The following is a 27,324-nucleotide window of genomic DNA, read 5'->3' on the forward strand; positions in this document are numbered from 1 at the left end:
ATCTGGGAGTAGAGAGTTTAGAAGGAGAGTTTTGGGGGAGTATCATTAGTACTTACAAAACACTTTACGGTGGTGAGTCTGACGGGACTGTATATCAATATCATAATATAAGATAGGAGGGGTGAGGACGGGCTTTCTGGACCGTAGATGCCCTGTACTGCAGAAGAGATATATAGGGTTATTGCTGTGGTCATCCTCCAATGCTATTTGCAATTTTGATTGCTTATATCTAGGCCATGTGAATAAATGAGCCACTACTACTACTACTACTACTACTACTACTACTACTAATTTATTGAACCTTTTCGAACACGCAGGAAAACACTCATCAGAGCGTTTAGCGAAACATCACCTGTTCCTTGCTCCAAAGACTATAAGATCGTAAAATTACACCGTCAAAAAAAAAAAAGGCTCAACTAGAGAGAAAAAAAAAACACCCCGGTTTCCTCTTCAACACCATAAGATCACCAAACACCCCGGACAGAAACAAAGGCAAATTATTTTTAAGAGGCAGCACCGAACTCCGAGAGAACAAAATTCGTAAATGAAGAAGGGAGGCGAAGAGGGGTATCAATCCTCGCTTTACTTGGCGAGCTAGAAAAGTCTTGTTTAGATCATTGACCATAGGCAACCTGATGGCAAGGCCACACACAGCACCACGTCCGCCTTACCAGTTCCACGTGCGCGATGAGGCAGTGAAGACTGGCGGCTTCCATTGCAGGCGGGCGGGATCGATCTTGCGAGCCCCCTTGAGCTTTTCCTTTTCGAGACGCTTTTTGTGCTCTTCGACCACTTGGTCGGTGAGGACTATGACCCAGTTGCCTTTCTGTAGTTCAGGGGATTGTGTTAGTGGGTATGTTGGTGTCGGAAGATGGGCGGGCGTGCTAACATGGGGGCAAGAGGGAAGGGGAGGGGGAAGGAAGGGGGCAGAAAACATACATGATATCTAAGCATGTTGAACACGACCAGTGTTTCATGGACGTCTTTCTCGGTCATGGAGGTCTGCAAGGATAGGTCGTGTTCGCTGATGTTCTCCCGTCCAGACTCCATGAGGATCTCCACGAGCGTCTCTCGCCAGTATTGTCGGTAGCCCAGCAGACCCAGATCACTGAGGGGCTTCTCAGGCGAGCCCAATTTGCCCTCTCGCTTGCTCAACTCGTAGCTGAACGAGATCAGGAGACGACCGTAGCCTCGACGCTGGTACTGGGGCAGCGTCAGGATACAGGCCAGGTTGTAGCCCTCGGCGGAATCCTTCTCCTTCGAGAAGTAGCCGACCAGATGGCAGCCGGTCTCGTCGCGGCTGCACATGCAGTAGAACAGGAAGGGGTCGACGTCGTAGTAGAGCGTCTTGTGGTCCAGGAACAGCTTGCTGAGCAGACAGAGATTCCGGCACCAGGTGCGCTGCCGGCGCCCGTCGACCTCGAAGAAGGAGATGTAGTCGTCCCGGTAGATCTCGTTGCCGGGCGGGTGCACCAGCGTGCACTTGGAGCGGTGGCGTTCGAACGACCGCTTGTTGTCGAAGTACCCCAGGCAGAACTCATCGATGTACACAATGTCCGCGTCCGAGAACGAGGCCGGGTAGGGCGAGAAATACCACGGCTCAACGTCGTACTTGCCCATCTGCAGTCGCGTCAAGTTCCGCACGCGGTGGATCTCCGTCGGGTTCTGCGTCATACTGCCGCTGGTCCGCAGCCGCTCGATCTCCTCTTCGCGGGACATGAGGCCCAGCGCTTTCTCTTCTTCCTTGACGTCTTTGGAGAAACTGACATCGACCATGTCCACGTCGTCGGATTCCGGCTTGGGGGTCCCGTCCGCGGAGACGGCCTCGGAGCCGCCGCCGATGGAGAGGTTGGCCGGCGTCTCATCGCCGCGGTTCTCCTTCCCACCCGCCTTGGAGGGACGCTGGGCTTTGCCGACGTTGGCGTTCTTCCCCGTGAGGAGATCCGGGGTGGCTGAGACATCGCGGCTCTCGGCTCTGGCGCGTTTCTGCGTGTTCTTGCTGGGCGCTTTGTTGCCGGGGCCGGCTTTCTTCTTCTCCGGTTTCTCTGGCTGGGGCCATTCAACTTCATGCGACAAGTCGATACGTGATGAGGCAATCCACTCTGTTGTCATGTCAGGCCTTAAAGTGAGTCCACCCTAAGTTCTCAGAACACTCACCATCAAGACGCTTGTTGAAATCAACATAATGGACACTGCGCAGCTGCCATCAGCACGAGACTCAAGATGCAAAAGTGCAGCGGAGGGGTAGCTTGAGCATACTAAAAGGAAGGGCCGTCTTTTCGCTGCTTTATAGACAAGATTTCCGCTTTCCGTAACTCTCCATCCTAGACGGGGAAGCAAGTCAGCTATGCTCGTAGTATACAGACAGCCCATCACCATGTCACGTGATGATGGGCCGCGCGAAAAGTGAAGCGCAGGGAAATTGCGACAACTGACTTTCTGTACCATAGCTTTCACACCGATCCTATCATTCTGATCAGTATTTCCGACCGAGGAAAGCGAGGCTGAAAACCTCGAAACAAGCATCCAAAAAATTATTCTATCGCTTACCGGATGGTACTGAGGGTGGCGAACCCTTTCTCAACAGGGTCCGGTGTGCCGGTTTCGTCCCTGCCGCCCATGGTGCTCGAGGGACGATTTATTCTTTCGATACAAGGCAATTTCTTAGATGATAGGGCTCAAGGGCAAGAGTTTCGTGATGAAAACGCGAAGGGGCTTGATAGGAGGGGATGGGAGGAATCTCCGTTTCGATGCGCCGGAAGAGACCGCCTTTGAACTTTTGCCATCCGCTTTTGGTTCATCCCCAGCTTGCGCTTCGGTACGTTGCTTCGATTCGCCGTCAATCTATGGGATGCTACATCTCTTACACGTGTGAATATACGATGCATCTAGAGCAAAATAACGATTGCCTGCACATAAGCAATTTTTTGTTACGCATAGTTGTGCGGCAAACCGACTTCTGTAACTGATTCCATGGTGTGTGCCCCGTCTCATGGCTCCGCACCGAGGAAGTACTATACAAATCGTACATGTAGGGCATGATTAAATTCAAATCACCAGGTCAAACGTCAATCTAGGTATCCTTGTTGGGGCCTCAATGCCAGCCATTCACCATGCCCCCCGTGCCTGTCATCAGCTCATCCAGCTCATCCTTCCTGCTCTTGTAGAGGTCCTGCGCCTCACGTTCTCTCCTCATGACGAAAGCAACATCGTCTCGAAGCTTCTCTAGCCTTCGCGAGAGCGCCGACTCTTCTGAGATTTGGAGAGTCCGGAAAGCATCTAGTTCATCCTTCGATCTTTGAAGTGCATCGCTGGCTTCGACGATCTTCGTGCGAAGCGTTTTCGCCCGGTTCTGATAGCCACCATAGTGTAACGCAAGCTTCTTCTCCAGCTTGTTTCCTCGCTCAGCTGTGGCCAGCAATGAGGCTTGTTCGTTATCAAAAGCGCTGATCATGCGCTGCTCTTGTTGGAAGACGTCTTCCTCCTCGTCGGTATAATTGGCAAGGCCAGGGAGAACATCTGAATGCTTGTTTGACCACTGCTTATCAAAGTTCTCTTGCCATTCCTCGAGCTTTCCGGATGTCGAGGCTTCCGCCGCGACCACTGCACGGGCCTGCTCAATCAAACTGTCGTCAAGTCGCTCTAGTTTCCGTGCCTTGCCCTCCACTTTAGCACCAGGAACAGGGAACTTGCGGGCATCGTGGGCGATCAAGAGGGCGGCTTCCTTCGCAATTAATGCAGAGATGGGCTCCGTGATATGTGATACCCGATCCAGCATCGCATCGATATCGAGAACGCTTGGTCGGGGTAGGGCGCGCTGATATACTTGTGTCTGACGTTTGAGTTCGGCCTGGGCGGCGCGTTCTCGCGCTTCTCTTTCTCTCCTATCACGTTCAGCCGCATCTTCTTCGGTCTCCTCAGCGGCTACCGAGGGCTCATTGGACTCCGTGGGAAGTTCCTCAAGCTCCCACTCCGTCTCTTTGGGTTTGGGAAGAGCAGCCAGCTTGCCGCGAATGGTCTGACGTGCATTCTTCTCGTACATCTTGATATCACGGGGGGTGCTGCCGATAAGCTGCCCGGCCTCTGCCTGATTGAGCGCAAAATGATCTCGAGGCGTCCGCAGCGGAGTAGCGCCGGGCCCGATACCGCCGCGCATAGGTGTAGCGCCGACGCCGTTGGCTTGTCGGAATGGGGTGGCCATAGGGTTGGGAGTGACGATTTCCTGGCGGCGAGGGGCAATTCCATCGAATCCAGTAGTAGCCCCGCCCTCGTGAAGGGGAGTATTCTCTCCACCTAACAGAGACGATTGGGTTTCGGTGAGAGCCTTGATGTTTCGAATTTCGTTTGCAATGTGATCCTCCTGCGGGGGTGCTCTGGGTGTCCTGATAGGTGTCCCACCAACAATCGCATTGTAGTTACCGAGTAAGCCTCGAGCTCCCTCCTCATCACCTGCCATCTTACTGGCCCTATCACCCGCCATGCCCATCTTGATGATGTCTTCCATCTCGCCCTCGCTGACCTGGGGGCTCGGAAGCACAAGCGCCCTCCGCTTGCTGCTTTGCTCGGCCTCCCTGATCTTCTGCATCTGGCCAGCGCGAGCGGCAGCTGCGAATGCGGCGGAGTTGCTATTCTTGTCGTTCTTCCGTTTCTTCCGTTCCGCGTCTTCGTCCTGATCACCCTTCCGTTTATTCGCGAGTTGTTGCTTGCGAGGATCGAACATCTCCCGTTGCCTCTCGTTTCGACCTTGTTCATCTGTGGTATCGTAGAAGCCAGGTGCCGCAGGCTTCTCAAAGGGAATGTCGGCGTTATAGTCCATTTCGCCCTTCTTGCGAGTAACGACCTTGATATTAATGCCAGCATTTTTGAGTTCACGTCGTTTCTGAAGGACAGCCAGTCGTCGCGACTCTTCCAACTGTCGTTCTCTGGCCTTCCGCTTGGCCTTCTTTCCCTGTGTGTTTGCTAGACGGGCACGCGCTTCACTCAGCATCTCCTTCTCATCTTCATCAAGGTCGATCGTATCGGGACGAGCGGGTTTCGATTCCGGGTCGGGATCCAGTTCACCAGGGCTAAACAAAAGTCAGTACCTTGTTCTGCGGGATAGATTGTTTTGGAGAAGGTCACAACATCATACCGTAGTCGGCGGACGTCGTCCGCACTGGGGGCAGCAGCCTCTGCCCCGGAAGGACCTCCCAGGCCCAGCTCATCATTTTCCCGAGCTTCAGCCTCATCCAACAGCTTCTGGTAGCGCTCCAAGCATTGTGTTGCCGTTCGCCCTACAATGGGCGCAATTGTACGCCATTGTGTGGGCATCAACTTGGCCAGGTGCAACAGCTTCTCATCCTCCTCCCTCGACCACTCGACTTTGCGGATACCAGGATCCAGCCATTCCACCCACCGCGCCTTGCATTGCTTGGGTGTCTTCCGTGCTAAGAGAGAGGATACGCGAGCCCACTGATTCATACCATACTTGGACACCTAGAAAAAAAGCGGTACATTAGCATTGCTTAGAGCTCCAGAGCACCACGTCTATCGATCGGAGAAAAAGGGAAAGCTTACCGCCGCACGAAGCACCTCATCCTCAATGTTGGTCCTGGGTAGCATATTAGCTGGGAGTTCGGCAACATGAAGTAATGTAGCAGTGGCTCTCACCAGACACCTCCTTTGACGACGGGCATGGCTGTTCAGAGTCCGGCGGCTCACAGGAGCGAGCCAAGGGAGATAAAATATCAAGAAAGAATCTGGAAATGGTCTCAAAGTAATGCGCAGGGGGAATGACAAGTGGAACACTGATGTCCACGATGGGGAATGCCGACGAGCAATCAATGCGGTGCAAAGCGAGAGATCAAGTCCTGAGGCGGCGGCGTTCGTCACCTGCCCGCGATAGCCGCGCAGAGCCTTAGCGCGCGACAACTACGCTAGCGTCGCTCCTCCCCGCGGGATCTTATGTAAGCGGGTCCAGATTTTTGGTCCGAAAATCAAAATTTAGGATGCCGCCAAAAAAAAGATAAGATCTCACAAGTCATATCTCCATAGCAGATTTCACACAAGATGTCTGCTTCCACTGAGGCCCCCAGGCAATTCAGCCAGCCATCCCGCAAGGGTAAGAAGGCTTGGCGCAAGAATGTTGATATCACAGAGGTTCAAGAAGGCCTCCGCCTTTTGAAAGATGAAGAGATTAAAGGGTACGGGAATCTTATCAGGTTTTCCTTCTTATTTGTATTTGGAGTCTCGCTAACGTGCCATTTACATCTAGAGGTGTTATTGCGGAGAAGCCCTCGGACGAGCTGTTCGTTATCGATACCACTGGTTCAGCAGAGGTCCGCAAGGCAATTCAGAAGAAGCGCAAACTTCTGAAGTCGGAGGAGATAATCGCACAGCGCTCTGCGATTCCTGCGGTGGACACACGCACGCGATCGAGCTCGAAGGTCACTGACGGAGTTCTCGAACCGAAGAACAAGAGACAGAAGAGTGATTGGGTTACCCGGAAGGATTGGCTGCGCTTGAAGCAGGTGGCCAAGGAAGGCAAACCCACCAACAAGACCGAAACCGACTTGTACGACCCCTGGGCCGATGCGGAGGACACCACTCGCTATGACGACCCCAAGTTCGATTTCCTGGAGAAGCCCATGCAGAAAGTCGAGCCCGTTACCTTGAAGCACGCTCCGATCTCGCTCGCTGCGAACGGCAAGCCGATCCCTGCAGTTCGCGCCCCAACTGCCGGCACGAGTTACAACCCCACATTTGAAGATTGGGACAAGCTACTACAAGAGCACGGCCAGAAGGCAGTCGAGGATGAGAAGAAGCGCTTGGAGGAAGAGCGCAAGGAACAAGAAAGACAACGGATGATCGCAGAGGCCAAAGACGACGATGGTGCGGTAAGATCGGATGATGAAAGTGCTTGGGAGGGCTTTGAGAGCGAATACGAGAAGCCTGAGTGGCTAAACAAGAAGCGTCCGCAACGAAAGACCAAGACTGAAAGGAACAGGATCAAGAGACGCAAGGAGGCCGAGCGGCAAGCGAAGTGGGAAGCTCAGATGAAGAAGAGACAGGAGCAGTATGCGCGGGCCAATCTCACTCCCGAAGAAATCGAGGCAAAGGAACTTGAGCTTGCCGAGCAGTCGGAAGACAGCTCTTCAGAAGAGGAAGGTGATGATACTGTTCTGCGCCGCAGACCTCTCGGAAAGCTACGGTATGTCGCACATTCCCCGTTTTGTCGTTACCTTTTGCTTACTGGCCTGATAATAGTGCACCCGAGAAGCGATTGGAGGTCGTGCTACCGGATGAGCTCCAAGACTCGTTGCGTCTGCTCAAACCCGAGGGCAACTTGCTCGATGACCGTTTCCGGACCTTGGTTGTTCAGGGCAAGCTGGAGGCTCGCAAACCAGTGACGCAGGTCAAGAAGCCCAAGCGGGAGATTACGGTGAAATGGTCCCACAAGGACTTCAAGGTTCCAGGCTTGTAAATAGATTCCCTTTTTGGCGTTTCATGCGGTGGATTTTAAAAGCAATTTCACATAATATGGGTCAAGGCTGCACGGAAGATTTGTACATGCCATTATCATACTTGATCATAGAGAGTTCGTAAACAAATGAGCAGATACGTACTCTTGGAATCCTGGAATCCTGGTGGGCTGGCTGATATGATATGGGCAATATCGATAAGCCCCCTGCAACAGCGATCGAGAACTGACATGTGGATCCTGTTCCGAAAATTCAGTGCGGGAGGGAAAGCCGGTTCAGGAAAGTTGCCGGGCCAGCCTAGCCTGCCTCCGCAACAACTGAATCTTTTTTTTCTTGCTCCCGGATGCCCCCTCTGCCATCCTGACCAGACCACAATGCAATAGCGATTGGATCTGATTTTGGAATGGACTTGAAAAACCTCTCCAGTAATTGGAAGAAACTCCAGGGGACGTTAAAGCAAAGCAACGCCTCCTCCTCCTCCTCCTCCGCCACCAAGCGCAAGATCTCGGACCGCGAGACGCAAAATGCTACCGTGAAGAAACGCCGAACAGACGCAGCCGACGGGAAACCGAAGATCGAACGGAAGAAAGCCACCATCAAGAAGAAAATCATGTCGCAAAGCGCCGCCCAGGATGGAGGCCAAGAGGCCACCGCATCAGATAGCTCAAAGCCAACGTCGCGGAGGAATTCCGCCGCCGCAGCGGTCGTGGAATCGAAAACTTCCAAGGTCAATGAAGGCCGTTCACCAACGTCAGTTACCATCTTATTTGCTGTCTCGGCTCTCCTCAGATATGGTTGCTGACTGTAGACTAGTGCTGAGCTAGGAAAATACGTTGCGATGGATTGCGAAATGGTGGGCGTCGGCCCCAACCCCGATAACGACTCTGCCCTTGCGCGTGTCAGTATTGTCAACTTCAACGGCGAGCAGGTTTACGACTCGTATGTCAGACCCAAGGAGATGGTCACAGACTGGCGAACGCATGTCAGCGGTATACTTCCGAAACACATGGCCAATGCGCGGTCACTCGAGCAGGTTCAAAAAGAGGTTACGGAAATTCTCAGTGGGCGCATACTCGTGGGACACGCGGTGAGCAACGACTTGGATGCTCTGCTTCTGAGCCACCCCAAGCGCGAGATCAGAGATACCAGCAAACACCAGCCCTACCGAAAGATAGCTGGCGGAGGCTCCCCCCGTCTGAAGATGCTGGCTTCCGAATTTTTGGGTTTGAATATCCAAGATGGTGCCCACTCTAGTGTTGAGGATGCGAAGGCGACGATGCTCCTGTACCGGCGGGACAAGGACACATTCGAACGAGAACACTTGAAGAAGTGGCCGGTGCGCGTGATAGTCGAGAAGGAACCGGGTGACGATCAGAAGAAGAAGAAGAAAAAGAAGAAGAAGAACCGTAAGAAGTGATTCCAACAATATCCTGATGAGTCGGCAAGATCTATCTGTCTTAAATATACCCCAGCTTGATTAAGTTACAAAGCTACTCAACATCTGAGGCTTTTCTGAGTATATAGAAATGAATGAACTATACCTATTCTTTACTTTACTTTCTCCAAGTAATCCGGCATGGAGGTGCAAGATCTACTATGGTAGTCGCAATAAATGAACTCGGGTGGACAACGGAAAGACACTCCGCTTCCGCTCCGTTCGCCCACTTTACGCGGGCAACGCGTCGCGTTTCTCCGGGGTCGAGCATGCAACCATCATCGAAGAAGATAATAGGGACAATCAAACATTACTACTCAAAAATAATTCTCCACCATTGTTCAAGTTGGTATTGAGACTTCTCTATACCTTGCCATACTTCAGTCACTGCAAACTATATCAACACCTGCCAATCTCTTCTCACAAAGCAAGCATGTTCGCCATCCAAGCAGCGCCAAAGTCGTCTGCGACTGAAGCTCGACCGTCAACGGATCGGTTCACTCCGAACATCCTCCCCTGCAAAATCCACTACGATGGGCCCGTGAAGACATTGAATCGGTATTGGGAACCCCAAGCCGACGAGAAAGGTAAGAGTCGCAACGCCAGCTCTTCGTACTCGCAATTCGCTCGCTCATTGATGGGAAAACTCAACAGAGAAAGACGTACAGATCGCATATTTCCGCGGTCGTAGGCTCAAGGGTCGACAGGTTGCTATTCCAGAAGGCTATGAAGGTGCGGGAAACAAAAACTTCTTGCGGAAATTCTTCCCTGACTCCCCAACTCATAACATCTTAGGCGTCATCGCAACAAGCACAGACCGTGTATTGCCCCCTACTCGCAATGAGAACGAAGCCGATGTTGAGGAAGTCCAGCCGGAGGAGCCGGTCAAGATTCTCGAGAAGCAGGGAACCTTCAACGAGTATATGGTTTGGGGGCATGAGTTGGTACCCGCGGCGGACGATGCCTTCGTGAAGGGGGTGGAGGAGTGGATCAAATTGGCTGAAGCGGTATGTGTGCATGCACTTTCTGGCCAGTTTTCTACTAAAGATCTTGTTGTAGATGCACGGCCAGCCCAGCAATGAATCGAAGCCGTCTTCATGAGCGACGCCCTCGAATAATAATACCAAAAGGTTTTCGCCCACCACAATGAGCCAAACGGATTCAGCTCTCGTCGCAGCGGCGCCAGCTTTTTCACAGCCGCATTCTTCACCCCGAGCCCAGGGTCAACCCGAACATGTTCGCGACGGGGCTCGATCGGCATTCTGCGAACGCGCAAATCGAAAGCATGGCGGGCATCAGTGTAGACGATGTAGTCCGTGACATACAACCGAGAAACGAATGAGGGTGGCCCAGGATTATGTCTACCATACAGATCTTGCTATCGGGAGGAGGAAAGGTACAGTATACACCCACGAGCATCACGGGTGAGCAATATATAGTTAGATTACATGGGGCTTTTCCGCTCTGGACTCGTCTTCTATCCACGAGTATATTTGCACTTTTGTTAAACAACTCTAAATGTCACAATGAGAACCCTATATGACTAAATGTTTGCATATATCATATTAGAGGCTGAGTAACTGTACGATAGTCAATGGATCTCCGCCCACGATTCCTGAGCAATCGATAAGAGGTTCACCGCCAACACAATTCTGCCCAACGAAGAATATCTGGGGTAAAATCATCAGCATTGACCTCTTCTACAACCATACCCCAATTTTGTCATTCCTGCAAGCCATTCTTCACAATGGCCAGTAATACAGACCGTCCTGCCCCGGAGGCTCTGATCTCCAAGTTCGAGGTCGACAGGTTGCTCAAGCAAGGTACGGTACTCCACAATCCCCTCACCTGCGGAGCTCGCCCCTCTCTCTCAGAACGCACCATCAAATGACCTAAATGGTATCGTGATTCTATACTGTGGACTGACACGGTTTTAAACGACTACAGACCAAAGCGGCCGCCGCATCGTCATCCTCGGCGCCATCGATGGCCAACAGGGCATCCTGATCGCCGAACGCGCCGCCTTCGCAACCGAGACCCCTGCCGTCCTCCAAGCCTTCCACGCCGCGATCACGCACGTCACCAACCTCGGCGACAATGACATCTACCGGTGGTACCTGGCGTCCTCCAGCCCCGACGCCGGCGGCCAGCAGCCTCCCGACCTCAAGCTGAACCTCATCTGGCCGTGCACGGACTCCCACATCAAGAAGTACTCGGAGCAGGTGGTCCGCATGGTCACCGAGACGCCGGCGATCTACCGCGACCACGTCCGCCCGTACATGCGCGCCAAGCGCGAGGAGGGGCGGCTGAACTGGGTGTTCAATATACTCGAGGGCCGGACGGAGCAGGAGGATGTGATCCTGCGGGATGAGGGGAGACGACACCACGATGGGGCGGCTGATGATGATGATAATGATGATGTTGATGATGATGGATTTCTGATGTTGCCGGACTTGAATTGGGACCGGAAGACCATGGGATCGCTACATTTGCTGGCCCTGGTGCAGCGGAGGGATATCTGGAGCTTGCGCGATCTCAAGAAGAGACACATCCCGTGGTTGAAGTATCTGCGGCAGCGGCTGCTCGAAGGAACGGTGAAGATGTATCCGGAGCTGGAGCAGGATCAGTTGAAGCTTTATGTGCACTGTGAGAGAGACTCTTTCGCTATATGTTTTTTTCCTCGGTTGGACGGTCTTTTGCTAACACCAGTCGCTTGACTTGCCAGACCAGCCAACATACTACCATTTCCATGTCCACGTCGTCAACGTCATGCTGGAAGCGGGCGCTACACAGGCCACGGGGAAGGCGTTTGGGTTGGAGAATCTCATCTCTCAGCTAGAGACTCTCTCCGGCGACGAGGATGCAGGCATGGCGGATGTGAGTCTGACTTACTTCCTTGGAGAAGCCAGCGAGCTATGGACGAACGTCTACGGACCATTGAAGAGAGGAGAAAAGCCGCTGGCCGCATGAGATGAGGACCATATAGATCGACACTAGATATTTGATGTTATGAGCCAGAAATGACATGATGACAATTTTTTTTCTTCCAGTCACCCTTAGTCCTACGATTTCTCCAAGATTTGTTTTGTATTTGCACGATGACGTTTTGCCCGCCCTTTGCCCCCCATCCCCCGAGACTTTTCCCAACCCCGCAACACCGAAAGCCAACCCCTCACCAACCAAACAAACCATCTTCACTTACTTTTCTGCACACGCTCTCCCACCCACGCAACTCTTCATTTCCACGTCCAAACCAAGACCTGCAATTACCTTAGATCTGAAACCACCAAACCACACCGGTTGATTCCTCCCTCTACCACCCGCAACAATGGCCGACAACCCGGACGTGGAATCCACCAACAAGGCCTTCGTGCCCCTCGGTACGTTTACACACACTCCCTCCAAACAACACCCTATGCCCCCCCTCAACTAACCACAAATTGTGTATAGAAAATAACCCCGAAGTAATGACCCACCTAATCCACCAACTCGGCCTACCCCCCACGCTAGCCTTCACAGACGTCTACTCGATCGACGAACCGGACCTCCTGGCCTTCGTGCCCCGGCCCTCGCACGCCCTCCTCCTGGTCTTCCCCGTCTCCGCGACCTACGAAACGGCCCGGATCACCGAAGACAGCGGCCTGCCCGCCTACACGGGCTCGGGCCCCGCCGAGCCCGTGATGTGGTTCAAGCAGACCATCCGCAACGCCTGCGGGCTGATCGGCCTGCTGCACGCCGTCGCCAACGGCGAGCCGCGGCGGCAGATCGTCGCCGGGTCGGACCTGGATGTTCTCGTGAAAGACGCGGAGGCGCTGGACCCCGGGCGCCGGGCGGATCTGCTGTACGAGAGCAAGGCGCTGGAGAGCGCGCACGCGGACGCGGCGCGGCTGGGCGACACGCAGGCCCCGCGGGCGGAGGAGAACGTGGATCTGCACTTCGTGGCGTTTGTGAAGGGGGCGGATGGACGGTTGTGGGAGTTGGATGGCCGGAGGAAGGGGCCCCTGGAGCGCGGGGTGTTGGGCCCCGGGGAGGATGCCTTGAGTGAGAGGGCGTTGGAGTTGGGGGTGAGGCGCTTCCTGCAGGTGGAGGCCCGGGGCGGGAATCCAGATTTGAGGTTTAGTTTGGTGAGTTTGGGGCCGAGTTTTGATTGATTCCGGTGGATGGATTTGGAGACGGGGGTTGTATGTTGTTTCTTGCTCTTGTATTCCGCAAAGTAGGGTCGATAATGGGGATATAGCTGGTTGTCTTCAAGGTTGCAGGGACGTAAGGTAAAGGTGGTCCCTTATACCTTTGTTTCACATATAAATTGGGCAATCGGGTTATGGGCAATAGCAATGCAATGGCTACTGGGACAATGAGCCCGACATAAATACCCAAACCCTCGATAATATACGCACAGACTGAGCCTTCAATCAAAGCCACTCATGTCATGCCATGCCATGCTATACCATCCAATCAACTCTCAACCCACCATTCCTCCGCATTGAACTTCAGAGCTTCATCCCCAACCGCCCACCATCCCGCCGTGAGATTGCGAGCAAATACCTCCAAGGCCGTATACCGCATCCCAGCCTTGTCTCGAGGACTGCGATCAGAAAAAAACACCTGCTCAAAGACCTCGCGCAAGTTTGGCTTGCGCGAATGAACATCCGGCACAGCCGCAATCACTCTTCGCGTGATGCTCCCCTCGCCGTCTTTTGCTGCGGGGTGGGACTTGAGATGGCTGTCGTCGTCCCGAGAGGCAGAGACAGAAAGATCTGCCCTCCTCCTCCCAATCACCAGGATCTCGTAAGGCTTCCGCCAGAGCGCACCCACGGGCGTGATGGGCTCACCCTCTGTCGTCGTCTTCACCCACACCCACTCTTCGCAGACCGTCAGCCCGGCCCCCTGGATCGCGTCGTAGGCCGTCTTGCGGGCTTTCCCTGAGTTCGTGATCCAGATGGCTGCGATGGCGCTCCTGCGACGGCCGTCTCTACACTGTTCAGCGGCCTCCGCCTTCGCCTCCTTGCTGGGCGAGGGAGAGTCCTGGACTAGATGGACGGACAGGACATTGCGAATGCGCTGGGTGAGCAACTCCCAGTCGAGGTAGGTCTGAGTGTGGTAATGACCGCTGCGACGGACGGAGCGGTTGGCCCAGGGTGGGTCAAGCAGAATGAGATCGAACTTCCGGTGGTGAGGGAGGCCTGGGATGGGGGTTTCTGCGTTCGCCACGGGGGTCGTTGTGATCGGGATTCTGCATTGAAGGAAGCTTGAGAGCGGCGGAATGTAGAAAGAGTGAGGAACAGGGCGTGATGATAGGTGATGAGGTCCCTTGTGACAGCATCGTTTATCGTCCGGTGTCCTCTCCAGATCCACCAAACAGGTAGCGTGCACCGTGGCTGATTCCAACGACGTATTGCGGACCACGAGGCTGGAGAGCTCCGACATGCAGCTGAAGCGGTTCACGCCGGGAGACACTATCAACGGGGGAATGAGGGAAGCACATGTCGCAGCATTGGAGGCAGCAGAAGCAGACTCGATCTGTATCATCGCAGCGTCCCCATTCCCGTGGCTATTGCGGCGTGTTCGCCCGGTCGTCCCCTTCCTCTTCTTCGGGAGGGCAGCTTCGTCACCCATTTCCCCATTGCGAGGTAGGTCCGGTGCGCTGGGGTCTATCTCAACCCGCGGAAGACACCATTGGAACCCCGAGTCGAGCGCACTGCGTATTTGGGATAACCCCTCCGTCACCAGGGGTTCGAGGATCTCGGAATGCAAAAGCCTCTCCGCAAGAGGGGTTCTTTCAAGAACTCTTGCCCGGGCTGCATCAGTTTTCGGCTCTGTACAAGCCGGATATGGCACCCTCAGTGGTGGTGTTGAGAGAAGTGTTCGATTCCTGTCGTTTTTAAGATTAGAAGGCGGCCTTGCGGAGGGCAAGAGTGCTGATGATTGAAATGGGGAGAGTGACTGCGCGCGAGCGATTGATGCAGGAATATCAATCAAGAAGGTGGTGGCCTGAGGATCTTGATAGAGTATAGCTGATGGTGACGGTGCTATCATACTCGTAGGCACATCAGCTAGAATAGTATACTAGGTAGTAGTCTAGACTAGAGCAGAGAGCAGTTGGTTGGTTGGATTACGCTGCGGTATTTTTCTCTTCCCCAACAAGAACTACGCCATACTGACTCGGGAGTCAGTAAGTTACCCTCCTAAGTATTATTACCCGGGCGGCGGCCCAGCCAAAAATGGCTTGCTGTTGACATGCGAATTAGACTTCATCTTCGTTGTAGCTCAATTAGGCTCCCCAACCACGCATGTACAAAATACAACATCTGAATACAAGAGGCCTCGATGAAAGACTGGAAAATCGCAAGACGCTCTCTGTTTTGATACCCAATGTAGATTATAGTGAACAGGAGATAGTTAGAGCCAACCTCCCCAAAGCGGTTATGAAATCACTTAAATGCTTATGGACATGGGCAACACCACGATGCTTCGGATAAACAATAAACAATAGCACTTTTTTCTCATATCAGTCCTTCCTCCATTTCCAAGACGATCCAGCGTCGGTCTAGGTGTGACAAAGGTCATTTCATGCATATAGCCATACTACTCTGTATCCCGGAAACTGCAAACAAAAGATCAAGTGAAAAAAAAAGAGAGAAACTTTATACATAAGGTTGAAGTTAATGGCGGATTAAAGCATCTTAGGGAATCCTCAATGCTGGAGGCAACCCCACATCAGCTTCGTTCACACAGGCGAGTCCCGGGCTTTCACATGTGCTGGGGGTGGCTTGGACGTCCACGCCGGCCTCCGGCAGACTGCGCCTGAGCTGGCTGTGCTTGGGCATAGAACTGTGAAGGGTACTGATACATTTGAGCAGTGCTCATGACGGGGCTGAATTGCTGAGGAGCGAAAGCCGCCTGATTCAACATCGAGCCTGGGTTGATTTGCTGGGTGGGAGGCCCGGCCAAGGAAGCAGCCTGAGTCTGCAAGGACCGGAGGTTGTCTGCTGAAGGAGCGCCAGCCGCAAACCCAAAGTTGGAGTTCCCGAGACTTGGATACAGCCCGGACGGCGAAAGGCCACGGCTTTGCGCCGCCAGATAGGCTTGATACTGTAGCTGTTGCTGGGCCAAAGGCATCATGGGGTCTTGGCCAAATCCGGGTGCGTTAACCCCTCCGATCCCGCCAAGAGGGTTGATACCACCGGCAGAACCAAGGTTGTTCATTCCATTGATGCTGTAAGGGTCGTAAGCTCCGGCACCGGGTTGCTGTTCCGAAGGCATAGGTCTGGTAGCGTCCATGTTCTGGTTAAGCATAGTAGGGAATGGCGCGCTATATTGCCTCTCCAAAGGCGGCTGCGGAGCGTAGTTCGAGGCTGCCTGGCGAGAAGTTGGACGGTGTTGTTGCTTGTCCGCATTATGTCCGTGATCACGTCCATGGTGATTGTCCCGGGCATTTCCACGCGAAGATAGACCAACTTCATCCATCAGGCGTTTATATCCTTGACTGGGGGTTGCCTTAAGTTTGATAAGAACCTTGGAAACATTCTTGACAACCTCGGCGCGCATTGACTCGTCAAAGAAAGGTGTAGTAAGAACCTTGAAAATCAGAGTCGCTCCCGAAGTCTGGTCACTTAGAATTCTTTCCAACACCTCGTCACCCGGACTGAAGAACAGGGCCTTCAGCACGATCTCACGGGCCTCAGGTTCATTTCGCTGATTGATGACCTTCAAGACGGTAAGATAAGCGACCTTATGAGTGCAGAGATGAACGAGATGAGGAACCAGCCTCGGTGCAAGCACAGTGCGGCGGTGAGGGAACGTGCAAGTATCGAGGAACCAAGTGAGCAGAAGGGCACCGTTGGCATTCGTTGCAAGTTGCACACTGTGAAGAGCGATGGCCGCAGCGAGCATACGCTGCTGGTCCTTTGTGGCATGGTGACTCTCAAGACAAGCCCGCATGGCCCGAGCACCGAATCGGCCCTGGGCAATCTCCCACATCCGACTGAGCATAGTCTCGAAGATGAAGTCGTTGAACGGGGCACCGAAGCGTAGACAGCACTGCAGTACGTAGTTTCCATACTGATCAAGGAACAGAGGTACAGTGTATGGCCGGAGAGCATCAACGATCAACCCCATCTGATTTGGTGTCTTAGCGACATCAATGATCTTCTGGGCGGCCCAGGTTCCGTTCTTATGAATACCAATTTCAGCGAGGTGGGGAGCAATCGGCGCCAGCATCTGTTCCTTGGTTGATTCGGAACAGAACTCGAAAAGTTTTTGAACCACGGTGTTGCCCAGATAGTCCGACGCCAATTCGGCAATCTCTGGAAGCATCGCAACTGCTGTCTCTTCGATTTCCTGTACAGAACAGGCACCATTGTCGATCCTCTTGCGGATATCGCGGAGGCGAGGGGCATCAAACATTCTTGTCTGGCTAGGTTCAGCAATCGAAGGGATCTCGTCCTCAAACGCATCAAACGAAATGGCGCGTTGAACACTAGCAGAGATGTTCAGAGCATCCTCTTCAGCAGCACCAAACTCCTGAACGATCTGAGCCATCTCTGGTTGGAGCTCCGAAAGAGCTGGGATTTGAGGGACGATGAGCCCGCCCTCGGATCTGGCCAGACCATCGGGCCCATTTACGCCTGCATTCGGATCCGGGGTGGGCGAGGACTGAGATCCATTGACCCCTGGAGTGCCACTTGCCGAGCTCCCAGGGACCTTAGCATATCCAATACGAACAGGGCCAGCACCAGGGAAGATCTCCTTGCCGTTAAGCAACGACTTGGCCTGGATAGCGCTTTCAATGCGCTCGAAGTTGACGAAACCGCAATTCTTGTGAGTTAGCACACGGGTGGACTCAATTTTGCCGTAAATGCTGAAGATCGCTTCGAGGGACGTGACCGTGGTTGAAACAGGGATGCTTCCAATCCACAGTGCGCGAGTCGGCCCATCCTGGTTGTTCTCATCGGCCATTTCCGCCGCAGGCCGCATGCCGAGATTAGCAGCATTATGGCCACCCAGATGCATCAGCTGCACGGCTTCGGACAGTTCATCGTATTCTCCGCTTTCCGCAATGTTGAGATCAGCCGCACTGAAGCTGTTTTCCAGACGCGATGGTGTAGCCAGGTAGTTGCGAATAGACGAACGCTGAGGCGGCGCTTCCAGAATTCCAGCTGTCCGGGCACGAGGACGGCTGGCAGATGCGTGATTGGCGAAAGCCTGCACAGCCAGGTTGTGCTGGTGTATCTGGGCCTGAGTTGCAGCCAGCTGAGCAGCCGTCGCGGCAGCTGAGGGCGTGACGGTGCCTGACGGGATTTGTGCATATCGGCTCTCGTATTCCAGGTCCTCGTCATCCGCATATTTTTCCTTGGCATTCACAGAGTAGGAACGAATTCTGCTGTTGTTCTTCATCATCGCCAGTTCCGCAAGTAGCGGAGGAAGGGAAGACTGCTGCTGTTGCTGCTGCTGCTGTTGGAGAAGCATGTCAACTGACGGCCGCACAAGTGTTGCTCGCGGTTGTTGCGGGGTTTCGGCAAGGCCCAGATAGTCCAAGGTTTTGACATCAGTATCGGCGAGACCGTCTCGAGAGAAGGACGAATGACTTGGCGAAGCCGGGCCCTCAGAGGATCGGATGCTTGTTAGTGTCGTAGCCCGGTCGCGGCCTGTTGCCCAGCTAGTCGAAAACAGAGACGGCCCGAATGGACCGGAGGTTCCGAGGAAATTTGCTCGCTGCGGCATAGAGCCAGCTCGGAGACGCGAGAGGGAGCCTGCGCTATTTCCGCCTGCGGTAGTTGCAGTCTTTGCGCCTGTGTCAATGCCAGTAACCCCGGTTGGACGGAAAGGGCTGGTCGAAGGCGTAGGCCTTGAGGTCTGGGGTATGTAAGGTTGTTGAAGATTCGCTTCGTTCAGCGCACCGACGGGTGAGAACCTCGAGGGAACGGTCCCAGCTCTAGCTCTTCGAGCAGTGCTATTCATCGAGCCGCTCGAGGTGGGCACTAAGTCGGGAAATCCTTCTTGGCTTGGGGACTCGGGGATGTTCTCGCGCAGGGGGGTTGAATGGCCACTGGTCGGGGGACCCCAGATACTGGGAGAAACACCTTCCTCTGCTTGAATTTCACGTGCGCTAGAATGAAGAGCGGCTAACGTCAGTCATCGGGGCATTCAAATACAACTCTACTTCATCGCGGACGTAGAACTGCCTACCGTTTCGAGTATAAACGTGCACCGAGTTCATGGGATGGGGATCCAGCCCCTAGCCTCGCACTTCCAATGGAGCCTGCAGCACCGTTCAGGCCGGTTGATGATCCAAATGGCGGCTTCATACCAGCAGACCCTGATAGATCGCTAGGAGAGCTGCGCCCCGTGCTGGTTCCCGACATCGGTTGGGTAGTTGGAATATAATTGAGGTTCATGTGGCCCTCGGGTCGTGAAACGGGTAACATTATGTATTATATCCCTCCACCTCAACAAAGGCGGACACCTAAAACTTAGCGCACTTGAGGATGATAACAAAGGATGATGGTTTCCGTAGGGATTGCCAAATTGTTGTTCAGTCAAAGAGCCAATTCGCGCGATTCGTATGCCAGTCCGATTATTAGGGTGACGGAGAGAAGTGAAGCGATAAACCGCCGGAATTTGGGTGAACAGGCAGTGAACAATTCTGCGTATGGGTATGAGAGTACTCAAATACGCGATGCGTCGCTGCGCGGTGTGAATGTGCTTGCAGCGTGGATCGGCGAGGACTGGTTCCAGAAGAATACGTATGCTCTAACGATCACAAAAGGCCAAGAGCAGGGCAAAAGAGGTGCAAAATCGTGAAAAGCTGTGCGTAATCCGTTATGAGGGGACAAGTCGACGGGTATGGCACTCGGGTAAGAAATGTCTTAGACCAGTGTCCAGATTCGATGGCCACGATCTACCGCCGTGATCAGATCTCAATGATTGATTTCCCACTAAAACACTCGGCTCGGCTCGAAACGACCGTAAAGACTCGCGGTGTTGTCTGGACAAGCAACTCGAGCGACGGGGAGGAAAGTTGGTAGAAATCAGGAGAAGAGACGCGGCGGCCGTTGAGGAACGGGAGATCCAAAAGGTCGGTCGACTAGAGGTGGCTGGAAATAAACTGCGCGCGTTCGGGCAGAAGCCTAAAAAAGATACAAGAATGGAAAAGACCGGAGATTGAGGAACGGGTAAAGATGGATACGATGGCGAAAAGATTAAGAGTGGAGGCAAAGAAAAGGAACAATGGAGATAGAAAAGTGAAGAAGGGGATGAGGGGGTGGGTGGTTGATGTTGAAGGGAGAGGGGGAGGGGGTAAAGTAAAGAGATGGGAAGAAGAGAGAGAGAGAGAGAGAGAGAGAGAGAGAGAGAGAGAGAGAGAGAAGCTGTGGGCTATGGTGGAGGAGAGGGAGTTGCTTGTTAGGTTAGGCGGAGAGAGCGGGAGAGACACAGAGGATGGAAAAGACGGGAGTTAGTTTCACAGCGAGGAACGAAGGAAAGTGGAAGAGTGGAAGCTCTCTCAGGCTCTCGACTTTGCCGGATCCCCGGAAGAGGGCAGGCATGTCATATATTCGGCTTCGTGGTTGGCCGGCTCAACCGGTCTGGGGATTTATTGTTATTGGAACGGAGTTATGATTCTTACTTCTGTCACTGCGGAATTCTTAAGGTACCAGCAAAGCTTATTGAACCATGTAATAATCCAACACAGAGAGTCGATTGATTTCAATTCATTGTCCTATTGATATTGTGGTTTTTGTGGTGAATCTCATACTTGGCAGGGCAAGAGACCGACCCCCTGCTGTTTTGTACAGTAGATGGCAGAATGTTTCACCTGAATTCCCTCCTAAGACCTGATTCTTAGACATATGAGTTCACTTAGTTCCCAGTAAGTTAAGAGGGATTATCACTATAGCTGAATATAATAAACGCAGCAGATAGTCTGGTGATAACACTACCCTCCACCTCCAGGATCACCGTCTAATAACAATGAAGTTTGGCCTACAGCCCCTATAACTATGAAACATAGTACCAAGAGTGGTTCGTCATGGCACCTAACAAGTACACAACATGATAGGCTGCTGATTCCTGCGCCAGAAAGCAAGCAGAGACTGCCAATGGCGTGTTGGACATCTTGAAACCGAGGATGTTGATTGACCCCGACCGGATGATGCTCGCCCTGAAACATGCTAAAACCCCGCATTCCAAGGTCCGTCTGTATGCGCAGTATGTTTTTAGCTCGATACTACGAGTACCTAGAACAGTACAGAGGAAAATAGATATTACCTAGTGCTTCGCGCCGTAGGACATGTAAAGAGTTCGACCAACAGATCCCTTCTCTCTAGACTAATGGCCTTTATCCTAGTGGTGTGCTAGTTTCGCCTAGCCGGGAGACCACGGATGTAATTCTCGTGCGCCCGCAGACTGGCGACTTGTCTTTCTATGATGAACAATTTATATTCAGGCTTGCAGCGGATATACGGTGGCATCGTATTCGGCATGCCGCTATAAAACACACCTTTGATTGGTCTCATGCTAGATTCAAGAAAGGACCCCATCATTCCAGAAACTGCGGTTCCTGGTAATGACCAGAACATACTAAGTACGACTCATGGTCATGTTGAGGAGCTTTAGTCACCAATGAAGCCGATCCTTGACTATCCTGAGCTACCGGCTCCGTGATTACAAAAAAGACAACAAAAGGAGCTTTCTGTCCGTGGCCATATGATCAATCAAGTTATCTTGGTATTCAAGACACTAAGCTACCACTCGAGAGCTTAACCATTCTAGTCTTCCTATGCTATTCGTAATCAAAGACATCGATTCAGGAGAGAGGGAACGGCCAGAGGGAAATACCACCGCCTCCCATATGCGGACGCCAACCTGCCCGCTTCCCTCTGCTGATCCTTGGGTGGGGGAGGCGATCATCACCACAACTAACCAAAGGTATAGACTACAAGTTAGTCGAAAGTCGTCAGAGCCTATCCACCTACAAGAGATTGACTCTGGCTGAGCCTCCCTCTGGTCAGTGAGCTGTCCCTCTAACACTGATGCACAAGCGACAGAAGCCTAGTGTACAACATGGTGCACGGGTACCCAGCATTGACCAGCTCCGAATATGGGTCGCTTCTGGGTGCATTGACTACCGACCCAGCGAGCTGGTGGACGCCTTTGTGGGACCTGTGGTGAGGATGATCGTGGACTTGAACATAGGTAGGGCTGTGGTTATCAAGACTTTAGTAGAAGATTCTTTATCCTCGATGTTTACGGCCTCGCCGGTCACCGATTACAGCCACAGTACTGGCATCTTCGAATGAACTTATCTGAGCGTCTATGGGTATGATATGTGGTTTGGTAGATGTTCGATGTTGAAGTACTCCCTAACAAGTCCCTTGTGATACCTGGGTCCTTAAAACACAAAGGACGAGGTCGGCGGCAGTCCAATCAGTGATATTAGACCTATATTATAGAGGACCTTCCCATCGCAGTTGCTGTAATCCAAAGCAACCCGGCGTTATCCCAAATCTGACCTCGGCATTCCCAGGAAATTCAGTGGATTTCGCTCTCCTATATAATTACGTCCTGTCTCAATGCAGATATTGTTGTGTTTATTCCGGAGAAGACGAATGGTCGGCTGTGCTCCTCGAGAGACCGATCCCGAGTGTTTGCAACAGTGGAAGAAGTCAAGTCATTTCTTCCCCGACAACATGCCGAGTCGAAAGGAGATTGTTTTCTGGGTCGCATTGTTCTCAAAAGAGAGGGAACCTAGGAACCTGCATGTTCAGACAAGAAGGCTTCTTGTAACGACAACCACGTCCGGATGGATGCACGACACCGTTTTCACTACAAGAACGAGGGATCATCTCAAAAACTGGCATCTTGCAGACATTGCCATGTAATCAGCCATTCATACACTTCCCTGCCTCTCCAGAGGTTCGAAAATCAGATCAGATCATTGACCTTGGCCATGCGAGTCTTCGTCATGGCTTCAAAAAGCAGTGGAGTTGTTTTCCCCTCGGAGAAATATGCTGAGTACTCCATAGAGGGCAAGCAAGGGCTTGGTGTCTTGAACATCAAGGGTTCAGTCCTTTCTGTTTTGATTTCGTCATATCTTGACCAAGGAACAGAGAGCAACAGGCGCCAATTAACTTCATCTTTACTCAGTATAATCAGTGTAAGACTGACATAAGAGCAGTATATGAATGGGAACAGCTCACAGCCTCAGGCTTGATATCAGTGAACACAAGTCAGCCCAGGGCTGAGGAGCTTTACCTGCATGTAGCACCTGTTTAATGCAGTGACCGCAAATAGTAAGCAGCATAGTATCCGTACCTACTTCTACCGAAATTGACTGTTGTAAAAGCTCATTTCAGGTGTAGTACCAGGTAGACACATGAGTTCCTGTTAATGTTTAGGTTAACTCTGCCCAGAGTCAGAGTTAAAACCAGTTCAATTGTATCAAATCAAATACCCGTTGAGATCCTATTGAATGTTCACTGGATCTGGGATCTGACCACATGTCACGTGAAGATGTTGATGCCCGGGGCAACAAGATCAGTGAGGGTGAATTTCCGCACCGCCTGCTTGCCTGCCTTTCCGCAGCGCAGCTGTCGGCACCGCTAGTCGCATGATCTAGTCAAAAAATTCACTTTGCCATCACTATTCTTCTATATATACTACCCAACCCACATCAGTGTCTCAGGAGAAGTGGAGACACATGGCAGAAGTGGTGAAGCTGCTGTGACGTGACGCGCCTTAGCCGACTCGTGTCTTATCGTGGCTTGACGGTCGGCTTCTACTGAACGAGCTCGCTTTACCTGCTCCGAGGGACACCTTTTCGATCAACGAGACTACGAAAAATGGCCGACGAACATGAAATCCAGGAACCCCAGGTCGAGTCGCTCGTCCAGGGACGCGCGAAAAGAAGCACCGCAGGGCTTCACATGTCGGCTCTTCTGGATGCTGCCGCAGACGACGACCTTGCACTGCTGTTTGAAGAAGTCGAAGACGACAATGAGTTTGCCGTGGATGCAGAGGAAATGGGTGGTGAGGAGGATGATATGCGCTTTGATTCTTCGTCGGAGGATGAAGACGACCAGGGACCCAGTGCCAAGGACGACGACTTTGAAGGCGAACAGCAACTACAGAAGGAAGAGCGGGCAGATAAGAAGAAGAAGAGAGCGAAGGACGACCTTCGATATAAGATAGCCGCCAAGAGAGTCAAGATCGATCCCACCGCCGTGTCCGCAGTGCCTGCCCCCCGGCCGAAAAAGAAGTCCGAACGCGTTTCGTGGATTCCGACCCCCGAAGAAGGGCCAACGAGGTCGTCGTCTCGTCGACAAACCATGCAGAACAAGGAACTCACGCATGCACGACTCAAAGATAGCGAGGAGAAGCGCATCCGTCTCATAGCGACCATGGAGGAGGCAGCGAAGCGGAAAGCTCAATTCAAGCCGAAGGAGATGACGCAGGCCGAACGTCTTGCCGAAGCAGAGAGGGTAGAACGGCACAATAGCAAGAGTCTCAACAGATGGGAGGAAATGGAGAAGAGAAAGGCCGAGGAAAGAAAAGCGAAGATTGAGGCGCTGCAGAACCGTCGTCTCGAAGGCCCGGTCATGTCATACTGGAGCGGTATAGCTACATGGACCGATGGTCGCTTAACGCGCATCGGCAAAGTCGATATCGCCCCCAAGCCAGAAAAGGAGGACACTACACGCAAGAAAAGCAAGAAGTCGGACAAAGAAGGGAAAAATGTGACGGAGCAAAAGCCGACCGAGGATGGTGCTACTGTTGGGCCTGCCACGTCGCAAACAGCCCCTCCCGCTACCAACCAGGCCGAAAACTCCAAGGATCCATTTGAACCTGCTGGAGGGGACCCCGTGAAGGGAAATCCCGAGCCTTCAGAAGTATCACCAACTGATTCTCGCCCAGTTCAAGAGGCCGATGCGCCATCAGAAAGCAAAACCACCAATGCCGATGGCGAAGCCTCCCCATGTGCTCCCGAAGCTGCATCTGCATCTGCAACTGCATCGGCACCTGCAGAGGCTTCAGCCGCTGTCCCGGAGCAACCGTCCACTTCCGCGCCCGTAGAGGCGTCGGGTACCGAGAAGTCGTCGGAATTGCCTCCCGTTGATGTCGAGCTTAAAGATACAGAAATGAAAGATGCAGAACCACACAATTCCATTCAGGATACGGCTTCACAGGGTGGGGAAGCAGAAACCGACAAGGCAGAGAGTAAAGTTGAGAAACTCGAAGCAGAGAAGCCAGAAAAGGCTCCAGAAACCGCAGCTCAAGCTCCGCAGTCCTCAGGGCAACCCTCTGGCGACGAGACTTCTGCGGCCGAACCCGCAAAACAACCTGAGGTAGACTTGCCAGCTACACAACCAAAACCCAGCGAAGCCACACAACCTACAGAGGAAAATCCCAGCGATGGAAAGAAGGAGCCAATTCCTGAGCCTCCTGCAGCTGCCGGCCAAGTAGTAGAGGCAGTCGCAGCTTCGGGGGAGCTCTCGCCTACTGCAGTGCCGGCCACTGCTGAAGCACCTTCCCAAGCCGACTCACTTAAAGATGCCTTGGTCCCAACACAGTCCGAGAAGGATACTCCCGAGGTGCATGCTAATCAGCCAATTGTCGTCACTGGAGACGCACCACAAGTAGAGGTCCCTCAACCTCCTTCAGTCATTGAACAGACGGGACGCAACCTGACGATCTTGGAAAACTTTGATGAGAAGACGGCTCAAAGTCGCGAGTTCAGCATTTATTTCAATGCGAAAAAGCCTCCGAGGCTGACCAGTATGTCAACCATCCCCTTGACCCACATAATGCATGCATCCTCCAGAAAGAAAAATAGACTAAAAAGCATGATAGAGATCTCCTCATCCCTTTGTGTGATCACATCACTTCCCTCCCGCTATCGAGACCCTGACACGTCTCTTCCATTCGCAAACGCCTACGCGTATCACGAAATCCGAAACGCCGTGTCGCAACAGTTCAGTTGGAGCCCAATGCTTGGGTGCTATGTCGGCCCAGCTGGAGTGGCTGCACGTGGAGTGCCGGCCAGGTTTTTGGGCGGACCTGAAGCAAAGGAGGAAACCAAGGAGAGTGCACCACCCACTGCGGGCGATAAGGCTACCAACGATTCCCCTGCGACCAAAGCGGACGGGGAACCAAAGGCTCCAGCTGCAGCTGAGGCCTCGAATACCGCTACTCCTGACCCTGGTTCGGCTGCTGCATCCGCTCCTACCCCAGCGGCCACGGGAGATCCAATGGAGGTTGATCGATGATTGGATGGCAGCCTGAGCTGCCTCCAACTTCCGCCTTTCTACCTCAACCTGTATAACACTCTGATCCATTCAATGATACCCATGTCAATTATTACAATATGCCTAGAGCGATTGCACCTGGCTGCTATAGCCTCATCCACCAATGCTCCCTTTACCACACGATAGTATGCTAGGAAAACAGGTCATAGTTGAGGCGTGTTCGCGTTCGCCTGGTCTACTGTAAACATGTTGCAGTACATTAATTTATGCATGCCATAGTTGCTCCCGCATCGAACAGGGGCCATCAAGGTGCTTCATGCATTGTGGGAACGTAGAGAACCGCCGACCATCTGGTCACCATGGGTAAGCTAGTGTGGTATTGCTGCCGCTTCTTTCCAGCTCACCATCAACTCGCCAGTAGTCAACGTCGTAGAATGATAAAAGTTAGTATCAGTAAAGGCGCAGCGGTCCACATGCGGCGTCCATAACAAAATCACCTCGTGTCCACACATCAACGACTCGAGGTACTCTCCACTGAAATCTATACCGCTATCTCACTACACAACCCGTTCAAACTTAGAAGCAACCAGCACGCTTGACTTGAATACTCACCACCACCACCCCACAAGTTATTTGGTGGATACTGGTAGCTGGCCAAGGAGCCGAACAGCCGCCGAGTCCCCACCCTATCTGTGCTATATACTTCAACTTATAGTGATGTAGTATCCTCGGCCCTCCTACCCAACGCAGATTCTGCAGTGCATATGCGCAGACAAGCCAATTCGATTTAGGAAATAAGGGAAACCCCCCAGCCTGAAGGTTCCTGTTCCGTACCAGTCGGTACATGCGGAAGGGTGAGTGATGTTGCATTGGTGCGGAAAACCACCCTCCCCCCCCCTCCCCCTTCGGCCCCCGCGTCTGGGGTTGATTTGAATGCGGGCGAGGGGCAGATAGAGAACGAGAAGGTTCCTTGGTTATCAAATTCAATAAGACGGAAATTGTTGGATGTGAGAGATTTTTTTTTTCTTACGCTGAATGGGTTCTGGGGGGGTTAGAGTTTGTTCGAGCCCAACGTCTAACGTGAGTGGGAAAGTCGAGGTAAATTGCTTGCCTTGGTTGTATGTACAGTACTGTTATGTATGTAGATTGGTGAGGCGGCGCGGTAGGGAAGATTAGTTTAGCTTGG

At 52.8% G+C, this 27,324-nt stretch overlaps 8 protein-coding genes across 8 annotated transcripts; 5 read left to right on the top strand and 3 right to left on the bottom strand.

Moving 5' to 3' along the window:
- Positions 1–338: 338 nt before the first annotated feature.
- Positions 339–5,800, bottom strand: cef1 (putative cell division control protein (Cdc5)). Its single transcript, XM_025650126.1, has 10 exons — positions 5,650–5,800; positions 5,557–5,590; positions 5,132–5,475; positions 3,113–5,066; positions 2,551–2,663; positions 2,437–2,464; positions 2,260–2,324; positions 2,158–2,192; positions 940–2,102; positions 339–826 (listed from the first exon to the last, which is right to left on the bottom strand). Exons 1-10 carry the CDS (start codon positions 5,673–5,675, stop codon positions 668–670), a joined length of 3,921 nt encoding a protein of 1,306 aa, XP_025499010.1. The 5' UTR covers positions 5,676–5,800; the 3' UTR covers positions 339–667.
- A 197-nt stretch (positions 5,801–5,997) lies between these two features.
- Positions 5,998–8,946, top strand: BO66DRAFT_432204 (Nop53-domain-containing protein). The gene is made up of 5 exons (XM_025650629.1): positions 5,998–6,182; positions 6,254–7,189; positions 7,246–7,458; positions 7,887–8,210; positions 8,274–8,946. The coding sequence occupies exons 1-5, from the start codon at positions 6,049–6,051 to the stop codon at positions 8,875–8,877; spliced, it is 2,211 nt and encodes a 736-aa protein (XP_025499011.1). The 5' UTR covers positions 5,998–6,048; the 3' UTR covers positions 8,878–8,946.
- A 216-nt stretch (positions 8,947–9,162) lies between these two features.
- BO66DRAFT_395671 (ribonuclease H2 subunit C) lies at positions 9,163–10,426 on the top strand. Its single transcript, XM_025648272.1, has 4 exons — positions 9,163–9,482; positions 9,550–9,627; positions 9,691–9,902; positions 9,955–10,426. The coding sequence occupies exons 1-4, from the start codon at positions 9,329–9,331 to the stop codon at positions 9,994–9,996; spliced, it is 486 nt and encodes a 161-aa protein (XP_025499012.1). The 5' UTR covers positions 9,163–9,328; the 3' UTR covers positions 9,997–10,426.
- Positions 10,427–10,559: 133 nt separating this feature from the next.
- BO66DRAFT_395672 (putative mRNA decapping hydrolase) lies at positions 10,560–11,927 on the top strand. Its single transcript, XM_025648273.1, has 3 exons — positions 10,560–10,718; positions 10,843–11,541; positions 11,621–11,927. Exons 1-3 carry the CDS (start codon positions 10,643–10,645, stop codon positions 11,863–11,865), a joined length of 1,020 nt encoding a protein of 339 aa, XP_025499013.1. The 5' UTR covers positions 10,560–10,642; the 3' UTR covers positions 11,866–11,927.
- Positions 11,928–12,052: 125 nt separating this feature from the next.
- BO66DRAFT_395673 (ubiquitin carboxyl-terminal hydrolase) lies at positions 12,053–13,305 on the top strand. Its single transcript, XM_025648274.1, has 2 exons — positions 12,053–12,275; positions 12,346–13,305. Exons 1-2 carry the CDS (start codon positions 12,224–12,226, stop codon positions 13,044–13,046), a joined length of 753 nt encoding a protein of 250 aa, XP_025499014.1. The 5' UTR covers positions 12,053–12,223; the 3' UTR covers positions 13,047–13,305.
- Positions 13,306–13,350: 45 nt separating this feature from the next.
- Positions 13,351–14,931, bottom strand: BO66DRAFT_334549 (MT-A70 family; the record flags this gene model as incomplete). The annotated part of the gene is made up of 2 exons (XM_025644210.1): positions 13,351–13,581; positions 13,645–14,931. 2 exons carry the CDS (start codon positions 14,929–14,931, stop codon positions 13,351–13,353), a joined length of 1,518 nt encoding a protein of 505 aa, XP_025499015.1.
- Positions 14,932–15,509: 578 nt separating this feature from the next.
- On the bottom strand, positions 15,510–19,698 carry BO66DRAFT_216850 (putative RNA binding protein Jsn1). Its single transcript, XM_025642634.1, has 2 exons — positions 19,084–19,698; positions 15,510–19,003 (listed from the first exon to the last, which is right to left on the bottom strand). Exons 1-2 carry the CDS (start codon positions 19,320–19,322, stop codon positions 15,646–15,648), a joined length of 3,597 nt encoding a protein of 1,198 aa, XP_025499016.1. The 5' UTR covers positions 19,323–19,698; the 3' UTR covers positions 15,510–15,645.
- A 3,791-nt stretch (positions 19,699–23,489) lies between these two features.
- BO66DRAFT_395676 (putative signal transducer) lies at positions 23,490–26,413 on the top strand. The gene is made up of 2 exons (XM_025648275.1): positions 23,490–25,668; positions 25,744–26,413. Exons 1-2 carry the CDS (start codon positions 23,736–23,738, stop codon positions 26,157–26,159), a joined length of 2,349 nt encoding a protein of 782 aa, XP_025499017.1. The 5' UTR covers positions 23,490–23,735; the 3' UTR covers positions 26,160–26,413.
- The last annotated feature ends 911 nt before the right edge of the window (positions 26,414–27,324 follow it).

This window comes from Aspergillus aculeatinus (genome assembly GCF_003184765.1).
Source record: "Aspergillus aculeatinus CBS 121060 unplaced genomic scaffold BO66scaffold_67, whole genome shotgun sequence".
In the NCBI taxonomy this organism is placed as follows: Eukaryota; Fungi; Ascomycota; class Eurotiomycetes; order Eurotiales; family Aspergillaceae; genus Aspergillus; species Aspergillus aculeatinus.